The following is a 17,697-nucleotide window of genomic DNA, read 5'->3' as shown; positions in this document are numbered from 1 at the left end:
CGAAATAGTTATGGTCTCGTGTTCGATCAACTTTTAAAACGCGACCGGAGAAGAGGAACTCCCTCGAGCAGTGTTTGTCCTGCAGCGACGTGGATGCACTATTCAAAATTTGCCTTGGATTTGGTTATTTATAAATTTTAATTTATTTCCTGTTTATAAATATTTATCAAGTCCTTTTCATTAATAATGTTTTCATTTGGAGACTTTTTCTTATCTTTTATATTGTCATTATGGAGAATGCGTACTTTGAATTTAAATGTTTACAAATAATTTTTTTTGAAAAAAAAAGTTCTGCTTCCCTGACTGTTTTCTAGCAAACTTATTAAACATCCGGTAAATCTAGTGCCATTTATATTGTAATGCAATTACAATGTTATGTCGGTGAGAACGCTCTCTTCCTGCCCTCTCGAAGCATACATGTTTCTAAGTCATTTTTAATATGTTTCCTATAAAATAAGAAAAAAATTTAAACTTTACTAACTCTTATTTAAAATTCAATAACCTTTTAACTTTATTTCTATTTAATATACATTATACATTATATAAACAAAATCAACACAATAATAAATAAAAAGTAAAATTGTACATTCATATAAAAATTTTTTTTTTAATCCCTTATAAATAAGATCAAAAAATATTTTGTCTATCCTATAAATAAAGCTGAAGGAGTATCGTTTTTTTTATGGCTTAATTAAATGTTAGTATAATAATGTATTTATTCTAAGGGATAATATCCTCGAGAAAAGGGAAGATGCTCTCTACGTATAGAAGCAATTAAATGCTCAACAACCTTACCTACCTCGCCTTCCTTTCATTTCTATTACCGCTCCTGGGTCTCTTAACAGTTATTTATTTATTTAATTATCACTATGTTTTTATATGTAAATACCTTTTAACGATTCTCACATGTTAAGCAATGCCTCAAACTGATAAAAGTTGTCATATTTTCCCCTATTAAAGAAATAATACTAAAAAATATACTGTACATTTTTCCTAACACATTTTTATGATATTCAATAGGAGTAAATTAAAAAAAAAATCATCCTACAAATAACTCAAACTACCCATTGTCCTAATTATAAGACCTCGTTTATAAACTATAAGCGGAGTCTTATAATTAGGACCAGAGATAGTACTCCTCCAATCCTTAATGTAAGACCCATTTAACTAATCTGATTAAATTAAGGAAGTAAGGTAAATTAGTTAATTATAAGAAAAGTGACACATTTTTTCTAAAACACCATAATCATCTTTTTTAATACCTCATCTCCCTCTTCTATTTGATTATGGTTGAGGGAGTATCTATAGGGGTAATTTAGAAAAAATTGATAAATATAATAAATGGGTCTTATATTTAGGATTAAAACCAACTCAAGAATTGAGTCCTATATTAAGGACCGGAGGAGTGTTTAGGAACAAAATTTTTTTCTCCAAGTGACTTATATAAGAATAAAGTGGAATTTCAGTTTATCCTTACTATTTGATGGAATCGAGATTTTAGTCTTTGCTACTTCTAACTGTGATTTTTGGTATTTATGGTTTCATAAGAATTTAACAACATTAAATGTTAATCAATACCGTTAAGCATAGAGGCCAAAACTAAAATTCATTAAGAATATGGGAACTAAAATCAAAATTTATCTGCACATTATGATCACAAAAATACTCATGATGCCTTCCTCGATCCATTTCATCCGTCATGCTTGTATGCTATGAGTAACATCATCAATATTATGTTTATAAGATAGTAATAATGTCATGCATAATGAAGTCACTGACATTATATAGATATATATATATATATATATATACAAGTCAAAAATTAATAATTATTATTAACTGCATGGTCAACAAAACCTCAGTTTGGCCCTCAAGTGTCAAGTCTCACACAAACAAACAAAAGAACATTAAAGAATCCACTTGAAGGGTTGCATTCAAGTGCTAACTTCTTTTCATATTTCCTTCGTTTTATCGGAAAAAGTTTTTTCTTTGCTATATTTGGCATGAGGGCCGCTAGCTCACAAGACACAACGTTGCCATACACGACTCTAGCTAGTTTCAGAATTCAGAGCTCTATTTTTTTCCGTCTGAGGAGGAAAAAAAGAAGAAGAAAGGAGAACGACGGTTGTTAAATATGGACTTGAATGTGTTTTTAAAAACCACATATTATTATGCCAATATTTTGATAATTTTGGCGAATTTTTGACCAAGTTGCCAGCTCAGCCATGTTCGTTCTTTCACACTTAACACGCGCGCCCCGTGTATTTCCCATTCACAGTTTGACATGCACTCTAATTTGATCAAGGGTGTTTAGGTTGGTCTTTCGAGACAAAATAATTGAGTCTTGCTTTGGTTCATGTAAAAGTAGTTCTGACACTCATTAATTACATGACACTTCAAAAACTTATGAACCATTTAGGCTCTGTTTGGGTGACACCCCAAACCATAGTTTGTCACCCAAACACCCACTCAAAAACCAAAACCATGGTTTTGGATTAAAACCATGGTTTTGAAAAAAGTAAAAAAAATTTGTTTTTGAAGAAAAAAGAGAGAGTGTGAGAGCCTATAAAATATGTATCTTGTTATTTTTTTATAAACATACTTAATCTTATATTTTATAAATATATATACATATTAATTATTTATTAATTATATTATCTTATGTATTATTAATTATGTTAATAAAAAATATATTATTAACAATTTTATTCCTTCAAATTAAAATATATCATAAAATCTATTTTTTTTATAATTATCATATTAACTTATGTCTTTTTTTTAGTAATTTGTATATATAAAAAGTGCTTCTGATAACAACTATTCAAACACTTTCTCTTCTCAAAATCACTTTTTCATAAAATCTATTCTTTCCAGAATCTATTCTCCAGAATCACTTTTCCAAACCACAGTTTGGTTTCATCCAAACACACCCTTAGAACAACTTATAAGTAGTTTATAAACTGATTTTTAATAGTAATTTACGAAATACGAGATAAACATATGAGAGGAATTTTGTTTCGACTTATATAAAATGTGTTTATAAAGAATTTTTACCGCTATGCCAAACAGGGTTTTAATTTAGAGGGTTTTCATCTTTGGTGTGAGAGGCCGCGAGATCAATTCAAACCTTTCGTGTATTGTAACGTTTTTAATTAGGTAATCCACACAAAATAAGAAAAGTGGATAAAAGTAATTTCAATCGTTAAAATCCTAAAGAAGTTATCTGCTTTCTGAAGTTTTTTTTTTTTTTATCACCCAGTCTTCTGCCGTGGTCAGAAAAGATTGATGGGGAACACGATTGATTAGGAGTTAAAACTTAAAACACACTTAAAAGTGTATAATTAATGAAGGATTGATGAATTACAGGACAGTGAAAATAAAGCCAAACCATGCCTTTAATAATTGTACGATTCTGTCTGCAATCTGTTCACGTAACAGGCATTTATCTTTAGTGTACGGTTCCGATCGGTTTCTTTCTTGCCCTCTTCCGTCATTCACTCTTTTTTTTTTAATATATTATTATTATTATTAGTAAGCCTGCCATCTCTGTTTTTTTCCCCTTCTTTTGCTCTTTCGCTATTACCGTGTTTCTTTTAATTTATAGATTTTGTTTCCCCATTTGGAGTAAATTAAATGAGCTGAGTGTCTCTGGTTTGGCTGCACATGGCCAGGACGATCAGCCTCTGGCATTCCTCTCTTCGGCCAAGGTGACCGTCCTATTGCTAATACTTAGGTGTGGTGAAAAAGGAGCCGCTTGTTTTTCTTTAATGGTTAAGGTGCACCCAACACCCTCAAGTATTTTATCAGGTGCACCCAGTGACCTAAAATAATTTATGGTGCAATTTTACCTTCAAAGTAATTAAAATGGTACACCTGTATCCCATGCTAACAGATCTGTTAGTTTGACCGTTAAATTGATGAGTCAACACAAATTTGACCAGAAAATCTGACGTGGCATGCCTAATGAGCAAGTGATGTGGAAATTTTTTCGGGGTTAAGGTGCATCCAGCACCCCCAAGTATTTTTCCAGGTGCACCCAGTGGCCTAAAGTAATTTATGGTGCAATTTTTCCCTCAAAGTAATTAAAATGGTGCACCGATATCCCATGCTAACAGATCTGCTACTTTGACTGTGAAATTAATGAGTCAGCACAAGTTTGACTAAAATAATTTGACCTAGCATGTCTAATAAGCAGGTGACATGACTTTTCTTGTTAATTTCATTGTTTTGTCTGAATATTACTCCTCTGGTCTTATTTATAAGGCACTTCCAGCATGTTTCACATAGACCAAGGAAAACCCTAAATTTCATTAACTCTCGTTTAAATTTTAATAACTTTCCAACTTTATCCCTATTTAATATACATTATACCTCATATAAACAAAGTCAATACAATAATAAATGAGGGGTAAATTTGTACATCCATACAAAAAATTTCTCTCAGTGCCTTATAAATAGGACCAAAAAATATCTTTTCTCTCTACCCTATAAATAGGACTAGAAGAGTATCTCTGAAAAAATTTCTTACTCTGAAAAAAATTCCAAGAGCCAAAGAGAGCATTTACTGAACAGAGAAAACAAAGCAGTGGCAGACGAAAAAAATTCCACATCACCTGCTTATTAGACATGCCAGGTCAGATTATTTTGGTCAAACTTGTGCTGACTCATCAATTTCATAGTCAAAGTAAGAGATCTATTAGCATAGGATACCGATGCACTATTTTAATTACTTTGAGGGCAAAATTGCACCATAAATTACTTTAGGTCACTGGGTGCACCTGAAAAAATACTTGGGGGTGTTGGATGCACCTTAACCCCAAAAAAATTCCACATCACCTGCTTATTAGACATGCCACGTCAGATTTTCTGGTCAAACTTATGCTGACTCATCAATTTAACGGTCAAACTTACAGATCTGTTAGCATGGGATACCGGTGTACCATTTTAATTACTTTGAGGGCAAAATTACACCATAAATTACTTTAGGCCACTGGGTACACCTGACAAAATACTTGGGGGTGCTGGGTGCACCTTAACCCTTCTTTAATTGGAAATAAGACTGGCTTTATAGACCAAAACTAAAAGCTGTAATTGGGCCAATTGATCAGGACGGCCCATTGTCCGAAAAAGAACTTGAACCTTCGAGTAGCAGCCATTTGAAATAGATTTCAATGCACACACGTCACTATCATTTTTTTTTTTTTGGTGACAAGTACACATATCACTATTTGTTAAGAAGAATTGTTGGCAATACAGAGGCTGAGATCACAGTTAAAATCATTTATAAATATATTTCACAAATTTCATATAAATCAAAACAAAATTTCTTTCACATAAGATGCTAAGTGAGAACTCAAGTCGATACGGGTACTAAGCTTACTCAAAGAAGCAATAGAGAAGAGGCAATAGAGAGGTAACATGTTTCTAAAAGCTAACAAGATGATTCTGGTTAAACCAGGCATTCCTCGTAGCAAGGAGAGATTGTTCAAGAATAGAATCAAGAGAAAGTGTTGGAACCGATGTAAGTAAGACGACGAGGCGGGCATAACATGGACTTTATAAACAGTAGACTGTGTCAAATTGCAAGCAATGTGGGACGTCCAAATACTTTCAATATTCATGATGAAGAAGTTTTATTATACCTGTCCAGCTTATCTATTCGAATGGGGATTTTGCAGAGGATATTTATTTTAAACGTGGTGGAACCAAATTCTCGATTGAGGAAGCCAGTATCGACCACAATTGGGCAGCTTCGTCAAGGGTGCGAACTGCCAAGGATTTGTATCATCTTCTCTTCCCATTTCTTATTACGGCAATATTTTATAAAATCATTTTTTTTACTTCTGATCTTTAGTATAAGATTTTGTTTGACTTTTATTTTGGTCTTAAATATAAGACTACAATTCACTTTGTCTCTCATATTGATGCATTTTTTTCAAGATAATTCTTCTAACAATGGTAGTTCTGATGAATACACTTGATTAACAAAGATATTTTAGGAAAGACAACATATATTTATTATAAATAATTAACTTAATTTTTTTCTTAATCTCTTCGAATTAATCAACTAGCTCTTATAATTAGAATTGGAGGTAGTATTAAATGTCAGCCATTCAATTTTCAATCCAAGAGTGAGAATGAGAGTGGGAGAAAACAAATGAAATAAAATTTATCAAAAAAAAAAAAACAAATGAAATAAAGGGTGTAAAGTTTCTGTTGAAGAGTATTCAGAGCGGGTGAAAGTGCTGGAGCACATGGACAAGGTGGGCAAAACGTTCACTTTCTCCAAAGCTAAACAAACACGTGATATACAGCCAGACAAGAGCGCGTTCAGCCTTCCAAACGCGATTTTCGAATAATCAAAACCCAGGTTGCTTCTATTTTTAGATTTTTTTCCCAAAAGAGAAAAAGTGGTTTGAAGGGTCCCCGTCAAAATCAAACACACACTAAGCCCACCATGACACCCCAAATTTTTAGAAAAAATGCTCAATTTTTAAATTTTAACTCAATACAATTCAATTTATTCAATTATAACTTAATCTCTGTACTTTTAATCATTTAAATCTTTACTTTCTATATTTAAAAAATAAAATTACATATTTCACTAAACTTAGATTTTATTCATTTGGTCCCATTTATAGAGTAGAGAAAAAAGAAGGTTTTTGGTCCTATTTATAGGATAGAGAAAAATTTTTCATATGACTGTACAGTTTTACATTTCATTTATTATTGTGTTGACTTTATTTTTATAAGGTATAACGTATATTAAATAAGAATATAGTTAAGCAGTTGTTAAATTTTAAGCGAGCATCAATAAAGTTTGAAATTTTTCTTGATTTGTGTAAAAATATTTGTAATTTATAAATAGGACTAGAGAATTAAATTGTTAAAATTATAAGGATTGTATTATATTGAGTTGAATTCCAAAGATTGAGTCACAGATTAAGTTAACACTTGTGATTTGATTTACAACTGAGTGAAAATTATAGTAAAAATAAAATTAAGACACTAAACGTATCACAAAATAATATTAGGATGCTAAATGAGCCTTGTAAAAAGGTCGGATATTAAATGCACTAAGAAAATAAAATCAATCTTATGCTTATATCAACCTACTTTTTTTTTTAGTATTGAAAAAAATAGGTGTCTGATCCTTGCAAAATCATAGAGGGGTACTATTATTATCACTCATTTAGGCTATTACTTTTCATGATCAAATATATAAACATGATTTAGTCTTAGATAACACTCATCCGATTTTTAATATAAGATTTATGTAATTAATTATATTTGATCAAATTAAAGAAGTTAAGTAAATTAGTTAATTATAAAAAATATGACATATTTTTTCTGAAACACTGTAATTAGTTTTCTCAATATCCTCTATCTCTCTCTTATTTGATTTTGTTTGAGGAAGTATCAATAAAAACAATTTAGAAAAGAAATTGATAAATATGATAAATAGGTCTTACTTTTAGAACCAAAACCAACTCAATGATTACTTCTTATACAAAAGACTAGAGGAGTATAAGACGTTATTGATCCATTTGGTCTGATATACTCCTCTGACTTTATTTATAAGTCATATTTAACATGTTTCACACATATCAAGAAAAATCTAAAACTTCATTAACTTTTATTTAAAATTCAACAACTTTTTAATTTTGTCCTTATTTAATATACATTATACATCTTATAAATAAAGTCAACACAATAATTAATGAAAAGTAAAATTGTATCCCCACACAATTTTTTCTCTCAATATCTTATAAGCAAGACTAACAAAATATTTTGTTTTTTTCTTCTATCATATAAACAAGACCAGATCTAGAGGAGTGGGATTCACCACTTAAGATATTAATTGAAACGTGTTAAATTTTGTATTAAAAAAAGTTTTTGGGATTCACTGACAAGTTATGGCAGCGCGTATTTAGGATCTGCAGCGTGGGGTGCACACGTCTTTAGATACCTTGGTCTCACTTCATTTCGATCCCCCACGTGGAGTCACATGCTGCATTGTTGCTGGTGCTTCATTATATTGCCAATTGCATTATTTCTTTATTTGTTTAACTTTTGTTCACCGCTACTTATTTGTATGACTGAATCATGCTTAGTGGTAATAACGTCAATAAAATCATAACATAACATTATCATCTCAACATTTTTAACCAGAAAGTTAGTTAGGATTAAATTTGATAATAAATATAAAATCTTAATTTATTTTATTTTTCAAATTTATAATTTTTTTAAATTTTCACTGATTATAAAAGATTTTTATCGGCAATTCCAATGTATATGACTAAGAAAACAGTTTTATAAAACTAACACATGGTTAGTATTTTCCATCAATTAAGACTTATAATGTTAGGATTATATAACTAAAAGTACATTTTATAAAGTTAATCGGCTAGACCGACATTTGATGTAAATATATAGGACGAAACGTATACTCTAACCCACTTAAATATCATGAAACGGAGAGAGTAATATTTTGCAATTATACATTTCCTTCATTTATCGTTACGTCATATGATCAAGGAGGGGTGTTTTAATTTAAAGAGGCAGACAGTTATTTTATTCAAGGGTAAAATTGAAAAGATATACATTTACTGAGGAAATTAAGATTTTAACTAATAATTCATGAGAGCGATGTATAGGAGTTAATGATATTATTATGTAAACACACTATATGTATTTTTATTCCAAACACATTACTATATATATATTAATTATTAATTATTAATTATTATATATTAAAGAAACAACCAATTCTAACAAATGAACTCCGAATTCAGCTCAGCGGAGGTAATGAGCCTTGTAGAGTCCGTAGCGGTGACGCAACGCATCCCGCCACCGTCTAATGTGTCACTTGTTTGCTAGGAACATTTTTGGAACTGAAATATGTCAGGCCATTGAAAAACCAAATCCAACTACAACTAAGAAAAAAAGAACAAATCCAGATAATTTATTCTGATATCAAATATAAGAACTAGTCAATTACTAATTGATAAAAATTAAAAAAATAATTAGCTTAATCATTTATGAAGAATGCACAGTATGTTGGTTTCATAAAGTGCCATTTTTAACCATTAATTAATTTGAACTGGGAACTACTTCCTTGATGAAAAATCTTTTATGTGCAATTAAATAAGGGTTTAGAAAAAAAAAATACTATAATATACAAAATGGGTTGAAGTCTTATGGTATGTACCTTGATGATTGATAATTTTTGCATCCTCCATGAGGTAGACTTTGATGAAGGATTCTAGTCCTTTTATGTGACTCTTAGGGATTGTTTGGAAGCACCCAAAAGTGTTTTTTAAAAGTATTTTTCAGCAAAACAAAACAAACTCTTCCACATATTTACTTTGTGTACCGCAAAAATATTTTTAAATAATGATTTTGATTCCATCCAAACACTCCCTTAGTCAGTAATAAAATACAGTCTTTTATTTAAAAAAAACAAGAAAAATAACATGCTACCTGGCCTGCTCCTACATTTAGGACACGTGAGAGTGATATTTTATTGCACAGTTAATTTATGATGCTCTTGAGATTAGTACATATAGAGTAACCAATGGGAGGCTTTCATGGCCTATAAATGCGATTTCTTCCTCAATCCTCACGTTCATGCAAGCATCTCACCACGTCCTCAAGGTGTCTCTGAATTCTGATTTCATGATTCTTATGTTGTTTTTCTCCTTTCCTGGCGTGCCGATTCTTACGATCTCTATTCATCTCCTGTATTCCTAAATTCATGCAGGATTGTACTTACACGCAGTCGGGTTCTGATGAGCTGATATAAATTTAACTATACAGTTGAAACTTGAAAACCAACATGAGAACCACCTTCCTCCTCTTCCTCCTATATTCATCTTTCAGCGTAAGTTTTGTTTCTTAGTTCCTTTTCATTGCATTGTCTTTATAGTTTGTGGCATTCTTAGTAGGGTTTGACGGCGGTGATATTCGTCATTCATCAATGCAGGTTAGTTTTGCCGCCGTTGGAGGCTCCGGCGAGGCTGCGGCGAGGGAGAAGAATCCATTCACTCCAAAAGCTTTTCTGCAACGTTATTGGGATAAAAAGATCACCAACAATTTGCCAAAACCATCGTTTTTGCTCTCGAAGGCTTCTCCACTGAGTGCCGTCGACACGGCGACTTTTGCTCAGCTTGCAGCCACCAATACGCTCTCCACGCGCCTCCATGAATTCTGCTCCTCCGCCCACCTTGTCTGTTCGATAGAGTCGGCACGAACCTCAGGAAAGCACAATCAATATGGCAATTTCGCTGTCTATCAAGATCCCAAAAACTTCACAAATTATGGATCGGATCAGCTCGGCGGAGGTAACTCGTTCAAAAACTACTCCCAGAATCAGTTCCTCACGCCGAGTCAGAACGATTTCCGACGATACAGCCGAGGCTCCACTGATCGCAAAGACGACTTCCGCAGCTACGCCTCGCAAAGCGAGCACGTGGAACAGGACTTCCACACCTACGGAACCGGAGCCATCGGCGGTGCCGGCGAGTTCAAGCAGTACACTGATTCAGTCAACGAGTTACACCTCCGATTCACCTCCTACTCCGACGCCACTAATGCGAGGACCCAATCGTTCTCCAGTTATTCCGACGAGTCAAACTCTGGGGACCAGACCTTCACCAGCTATGCCAAGAATGGGAACGGAGCTCTCAACGAATTCAACAGCTACCAGACGCATTCCAACGTCATCGAGTCTAACTTCACAAATTACGGCGAGACTGGGAATGGCGGGACTGATAAATTTAACAATTACGGAGACAACATGAACGTCCCAAATAATAACTTCAAAAATTACGGAGATGGAGGCAACGGACCTATTGAAAGCTTTATTAATTACAGAAATGGATCCAATGTCGGCGCCGATGGCTTCACATCCTACGCGAAGAACTCTAACGGCGGAATAGTTGACTTCATGAATTATGGGAACGACGGCAACATGGGCGCAGACACGTTCACTAAGTACGGTAAGGGGGCCGTCGATCCCAAGGTTGGATTCAAAGGCTATAATGTTTTGAAAGACACCCACGAGTTCAAAGAATATGCCAAAGAGGGTATCTCATTCGCAGAATATAATAATGATAGCTCCACCAACAGCGCTTCCATGGCGTCCAAAGCTGAAGCTGGCAGTGCCAGTGGCAGGATCGTAAATAAATGGGTGGAACCGGGCAAATTCTTCCGTGAGGCGATGCTCAAAGAAGGGACCGTAATGCCTATGCCGGATATAAGAGATAAGATGCCGGAAAGGTCGTTTTTGCCCCGATCCATCCTGTCCAAACTACCGTTTTCATCTTCCAAGATCTCTGAGCTGAAGCAAATATTCAAGGTGGAGAATGACTCGTCCATGGAGAAGGTTCTAGAGAGTTCGTTGGGTGAGTGCGAGAGGGCACCGAGCCGGGGTGAGACCAAGCGGTGCGTGGGCTCCGTCGAGGACATGATCGACTTCGCGATTTCAGTTCTGGGCCACGACGTAACAGTTCGAACCACTGAGAACGTAAACGGGTCGAAGAAGAGCGTAATGGTGGGTTCGGTCAAACGGATCAACGGCGGGCGTGTCACCCAATCAGTGTCGTGCCATCAGAGCCTGTTTCCTTATCTGCTCTATTACTGCCACTCTGTTCCAAAGGTTCGGGTGTACGAAGCGGATCTTTTAGATCCGACCAGTAAAGCGAAGATCAATCACGGTGTTGCCATTTGCCACCTGGACACGTCAGCGTGGAGCTCCACTCATGGCGCTTTCCTGGCTCTGGGTCCGGGTCCCGGTCGGATTGAGGTTTGTCACTGGATTTTCCAGAATGACATGACCTGGGCTATTGCTGATCATGAGAATTAAGAATAAAAAGGGGAGAACAATGGAGAACTAGAGCAATTGAGTCAACAGCTTTGTACGCGAGTGATATGAAATTTTTCTTTTAAATGTGAGATTTTGGGTTGAATTCCACTTATAAATTATAAATTAAGATCGTTAGTGCATGTCGCTCTAATTCAAACAAAATAAATCGAGTAGTTGAGCTTGAGCTTGGCTCTTGTAACGATCAATGAATTAGCAGTAGGATTTTGGTTTCGCTGATGTACTGTCCTGTCGATTGCGGACTGGGGTAATTAGTGTGTGTGTGTGTGATTGTCTAGCTATCCTTCTCTATGGGTCTTTAATTTGAATCAGGAAGGGGCGCAAGGGAAAAACTGATTGGGAATATTTTATCGAGATCGGATTGCTAACATATAATAAAATAAAATATGGATGAAGAGCATATTATGTTAAAAAAAAAAAGTATTGAAAAGTGTATATTATTAATTTGTATTAGTACAGCTTAAGATTAATAATATTATTCATGTATCATGGCATTCGTATCAGCATTTAAAGGGGGTATATGAGTTTTAAATCAGAGGTGGAATAGTGGTTATCATTTGGCGTCCATTTTTTAACAATGCTTTAATAATCTAGATGTGTGTGAAGAGTGATCTCTAAAATCTGGATAGCTTCGAATTTCAAATTAGTGACTCAAAATAATATACTACCTCCGGTCCTTATTATAAGACCCCATTTGACTTTTTGTTTGGTCCTAATTATAAGACCCAAATCCATTTTGTCTCCCATATTTATGTATTTTTTTCCAAGATAATCCTTCTAATAATAATAGTTTTAGCCAATATATTTAATTAGCAAGGATATTTTAGGAATGACAATACTTATTTATTATAAATAACTAACTTAACTTACTTCCTTAATCTCCTCAAATAAGTCAATTGGGTCTTATAATTAGGACCGGAGGTAGTAGAATATTCGGGCATTTAGCACATTGTGGCCGAAATTAATTAGTTGTCCTCCGCTTTCTCCACAGCCAAAAACAAGATACAACTAAAAAGCGTGTTCAGCTCTCCAGACACAAATTTTCAATAATCAAAACGCAAGTTGCTACTGCTTTAATTAGATTTTCATTAAAAAATAAATAAAGTGGTTTGAGGGGTCCCCCAACACGCACCAAGCCAACACACGACGTGGTCATTTTTTTTATTTGTAGTATATCCTTTTGCTTTGCCCTTAAATTAATGTGCAAACGCTGAAGTTAATGTAAAAGAGAATTCACACAATCATTCCAAAAGCAGGGCAATTATTTGAAGTGTGGTCAACTGTAACACACGGATATCCTAAATATCATCTGTTGCAAAAGTATCATTTGCAAGAACACGTGTACTCGGGTAATTTTCAGTGCAATTGAAAGGCATGCACTAATTTCACGTCGTAATATAAGAATTAATTAATTTTTAGTTTGATTCTAAATATAAGATCCTAATTCATTTAATCTCTCTTATTTATCTATTTTTTAAAGATAGTTTTTGTAGTAATTGTATATATAAAATATTTCATCAAATAACACTTAATTAGCAAGAGTATTTTAGGAAAGATGACACTTATTTATTACAAACAACTAACTTAAATAATTTCCTTAATATACTCAAATTAATTAACTAATTCTTATATTAAAGGTTGGAGGAGGTGTTATATATATTCTTATGATGCATTGTTGGCAGCATATATTGGAGTGGGCAAGCCAGCATGATGCTGCAATTTGAACAACCCGGTGAAGCCCAAGCTCTGACCTAATTATTTAACTAATTTTAATAAATTTTAAAAATTAAATAAATTAGTTAATTATAACAATTATAGCCCAGCCGGGGCCTAATTTTCCTAAAATGTACTCTAATAACATTAGATTATACTATCTATAATCCTAAATATGAGAGTTAGTTGAGTAATTTGAATAGATTAAGAAAATAAGTCAAGTTAGTTATTTTTAATAAATATGTGTTATTTTTCCTAAAATATCCTTATTAGTCAAGTGTATTAGTTAGAACTACTATTATTAGAAGGACTATTTTGAAAAAAATACATAAATATGAGAGACAAAATGGATTGAAATTTTATATTTATGATCGAAATAAAAGTCAAACAATGTTATCTATTAAGTATCAGAAGTAGTACATATACCAGTTTATAAATAAATAAATTAGTTTGAAAAAAATAATAAATGTTATTAAAGAAAAGGGTTGAGAATTATTGAAACGTGTTAAAATTCGTGTTATAAAAAGATTGCGAATCAGTGAATGCACACATTATGCCAACGCATGTTTTGGATCCGCAGCGTGTGGAGTGCTCGAAAACTTTTAAATGTGGCGTCTCGTTCCACCTTCATACTTCTTTTCGGTTTAGCAATCAAGTCTGAGAATCGAGGCGCTTCAGATCTGAATAAAAGATTTTGTTTAATTAATTATCATAATCGGATATATTTATGAGAAGATCTCGCCTAGAATCTCTAATTATTTAGTTTTAAGCTATCATTTAAATTCTTATAGTAAAAATATATAATTTTAAATTTGTCAGTAATTTTCTGGGGTTGCCTTGATATGTGCTAAATCAGATTGTAATAGTTGCAATAAGTAAAATAATCAAGGCAATATCAGAGGCTAAGTCAGCCTTTATATATATATATATATATATATATATATATATATATATAAAATAGCATCTAGTATTTTGATGTTATTTTTTTAGTTGTACCCAATAATATTATTTATTTAATTTATTGTGTATCCAATACTCTAATATTATTTTTCTGACCCATCCAACACTTTTTAATGTTGTTGTTTAGTTACATCCAACATCTTAATATTACTTATAATTTATGATTTTTGAATGCTGAATGCATTATAAATAAGATGAAGATAGTAAAGAGGCGGGTGCTAAAAGATCTAGAAAAATGATATCAAAATACTGGATCCGCCATAAATAAAATTAAAATATTAGATAGGGTTGGGAAATATCATCCAGTTTTTAAATGTTACCTTGCTTTTCTTTTAAAACGTAAATAGAATAAATTACGTACTCTAATTAAGTGAACTTCAGTCTTATCAAATCTCAATTAAATTTTATTAAAAAATATCAGTTAACTATAGATAATATATAATTAATTGAAACACAATCTAGTTTTTTTTTTTGGGTAACGACCTGTTATTGTATTTTCCTTGAAATGTACTCCGTTTCTTATTATAAGAGAAATATCAAATTACGTTGATAAAAAAACAGTTAAAATTAGTTAAGAACAATTAATGTGTAAAAAGTATAATGTTTTTCCAACAATGCCCCCATTAATAAGGAGAGAGAGTATGAGAGAGAACAATTAAATTATTACTCCCTCCATTCCTTATTATAAGAGACAAATAACCAAATTATGTTGATAAAAAAAACAGTTAAAATTAGTTGAGGACAATTAATATGTAAAAAGTATAATATTTTTTCCAACAATGCCCCTATTAATAAGGAGAGAGAGTATGAGAGAGAACAATTAAATTATTAAAAGAAAGAGAAGTGGGAGAGAGAGAGTATGAATTGGAGACAAAATAAATAGGGATAAAATAGGAAATCAATACAAAAAAATAGAGACAACTTTTAAGTGTCTCTTATGTATGGGAACATGTCATAAGTATCAAATGTCTCTTATAATAAGGAACGGATGGAGTAAAAGAAAGAGAAGTGGAGAAGAAAGAGAGAGTATGAGTTGGACACAAAATAAATAGGGGTAAAATAGGAAATCAATACAAAAAAATAGAGAAAACTTTTAAGTGTCTCTTATATATGGGAACATGTCATAAGCATCAAATATATCTTATAATAAGAAACGGAGGGAGTAATTTTAGAATTGTATGATCGAGAGATAATTCCGTTATACTTGGCAATATAATGGAAGACAACTGTTTCGATACACTGACATGGAGTCACATATGTAGTTGTTTCGAGATTGAATGCACTAAACGTTTAATTGCCATGTTCCTAATTTCTTTATTTGTTTAACTTCTGTGCTTAATATTTATTTGTATGATTAAACTATGCGTATCAGAGTAAAACTTGTATGCGGTTCTTTTTTATTCCCATTGTGGAAAAGGGAAATGACAAAACCATCACTGTTTATGTTACTCCCTCGAAGAAGAGCGTGGTGGTGGGTTCGGTCAAACGGATCAACGGTGGGCGGGTCACCCAATCAGTGTCGTATCATCAGAGCCTGTTTCCTTATCTACTCTATTACTGCCACTCGGTTCCAGAGGTTCGGGTGTATGAGGCGGGTCTTTTAGATCCGAATAGTAAGGCGAAGATCAATCACGGTGTTGCCATTTGCCACCTGGACACGTCATCTTGGAGTCCCACTCATGGCGCTTTCCCGGCTCTGGGTCCGGGTCCCGGTAGGATTCAGGTTTGTCACTGGATTTTCCGAAATGACATGACCTGGACCATTGCTGCATTAAGGACGTGTTTGAATTAGCACTTTTATTCCATCCGATTTTTATAAATATGAGTTGGATTACAAGTCAGTTTAATATAATATGATTAAAGTTTATAAAAAATCAGTTTAAAAAATTAAAATTTGGTTGAATGATGAATACAAAAATAATTTTAAATTGTTAAATGACTGAAAATGATATAAACTTTATTGAATAGTAGTGTTTAATATTATATATTTTTAATGTGATAATAGTTAAAAAAAATATCTATAATTATTATAATAACATAAAAATTGTTCTTTTGGTGAAATTATAAAATAAACAAATTTGTTAGTGAGAAAATTTTGAAAATACACGGTAGATAATTAAATATATATAATAGACAAACATGAACATAGATTAAAATTCATTAATAAGTTCATTTTTGAAATAAATGAAGTTACATAACTAATTAAATAATAAACTTTGTATAATTTAGTTTCTGATTAACTCACAAACATGATTCATTTGTGTGGCATATGTTAAACTTGACAAGAATGACTTATCAACTGCACAGTTATTGTCTTCATCTATTACACTTTCATATTCAACTTGTATAAAGTGGTAATAAATTGGAGAATTTTGTTTGCTAAAATTTTGCATAGCTATTGCTGCACAAATTGTGCAGACTTGTGTTTGAAACTTGAATTTGAGCATACCTCTTAAGATTACAGACATATTCTTCTAAACCTTAAAAGTTCTTTCAATAGTGCATCTCAAACTTAAATGATGATAATTAAAGGCCTCATTCTCATTTTAAAATCTTGGTTGACGGCTAAAGTCTAAAAGGTGATAACGCTACTGTCTGTACAGGTTAAAGTGTCCTATTTGTGTTGGATAACCAGCATCTACCAAATAATACTTGCCTAAGAAATCATCAAACAATTATGCTAATGTAAAAATAATGCAATTGAAAAGTGATTTAAAAATATATTTTTAAATGGGATATCACACCACTTAATCAGCTCATATTGTTAAGTCAGAAGCCACATTATCCAAACTAACATTGTTTGTGCCAGCTCAACAAAACTTAATGGCCAGGGACTAACATTTTGTAACGGAATAAATTTCAAGAATTAAAATCACATGTTTAAAATTTCATGGACCAAAATTAAAACGGGTCTAAATTTGAATGGTCAAAAAATTATATTAACCCTATTTTTTAACAAGTGTGGGTCAGGAGATTCCAATTTTTGTCCCCGTTTTCGAAAATATGGGAGCAGGGTCAAATTCAGGCCATTTTGAAGTTAGCACAATGGAAAAAAGGCCCATTGCAAACCAAGCGATCAATTCATATCGACCCAGCCCAGAAACAACCCTTCGGGGATTCCCTCCTTGTGCAGTTGTGCA

At 32.8% G+C, this 17,697-nt stretch overlaps 1 protein-coding gene across 1 annotated transcript; it reads left to right on the top strand.

Annotated features, from left to right (window-relative positions):
• Positions 1-8,778: 8,778 nt before the first annotated feature.
• On the top strand, positions 8,779-11,904 carry LOC114743549 (polygalacturonase 1 beta-like protein 3). Its single transcript, XM_028931761.1, has 2 exons — positions 8,779-8,871; positions 9,929-11,904. The coding sequence occupies exons 1-2, from the start codon at positions 8,779-8,781 to the stop codon at positions 11,864-11,866; spliced, it is 2,031 nt and encodes a 676-aa protein (XP_028787594.1). The 3' UTR covers positions 11,867-11,904.
• The last annotated feature ends 5,793 nt before the right edge of the window (positions 11,905-17,697 follow it).

Source organism: Neltuma alba, unplaced genomic scaffold, assembly GCF_004799145.2.
Source record: "Neltuma alba isolate B1F8T4 unplaced genomic scaffold, ASM479914v2 tig00004045_pilon, whole genome shotgun sequence".
Classification (NCBI taxonomy): domain Eukaryota; kingdom Viridiplantae; phylum Streptophyta; class Magnoliopsida; order Fabales; family Fabaceae; genus Neltuma; species Neltuma alba.
Note: the sequence above shows the minus strand (reverse complement) of the source record. Positions and strands in the feature narration are given on the sequence as shown.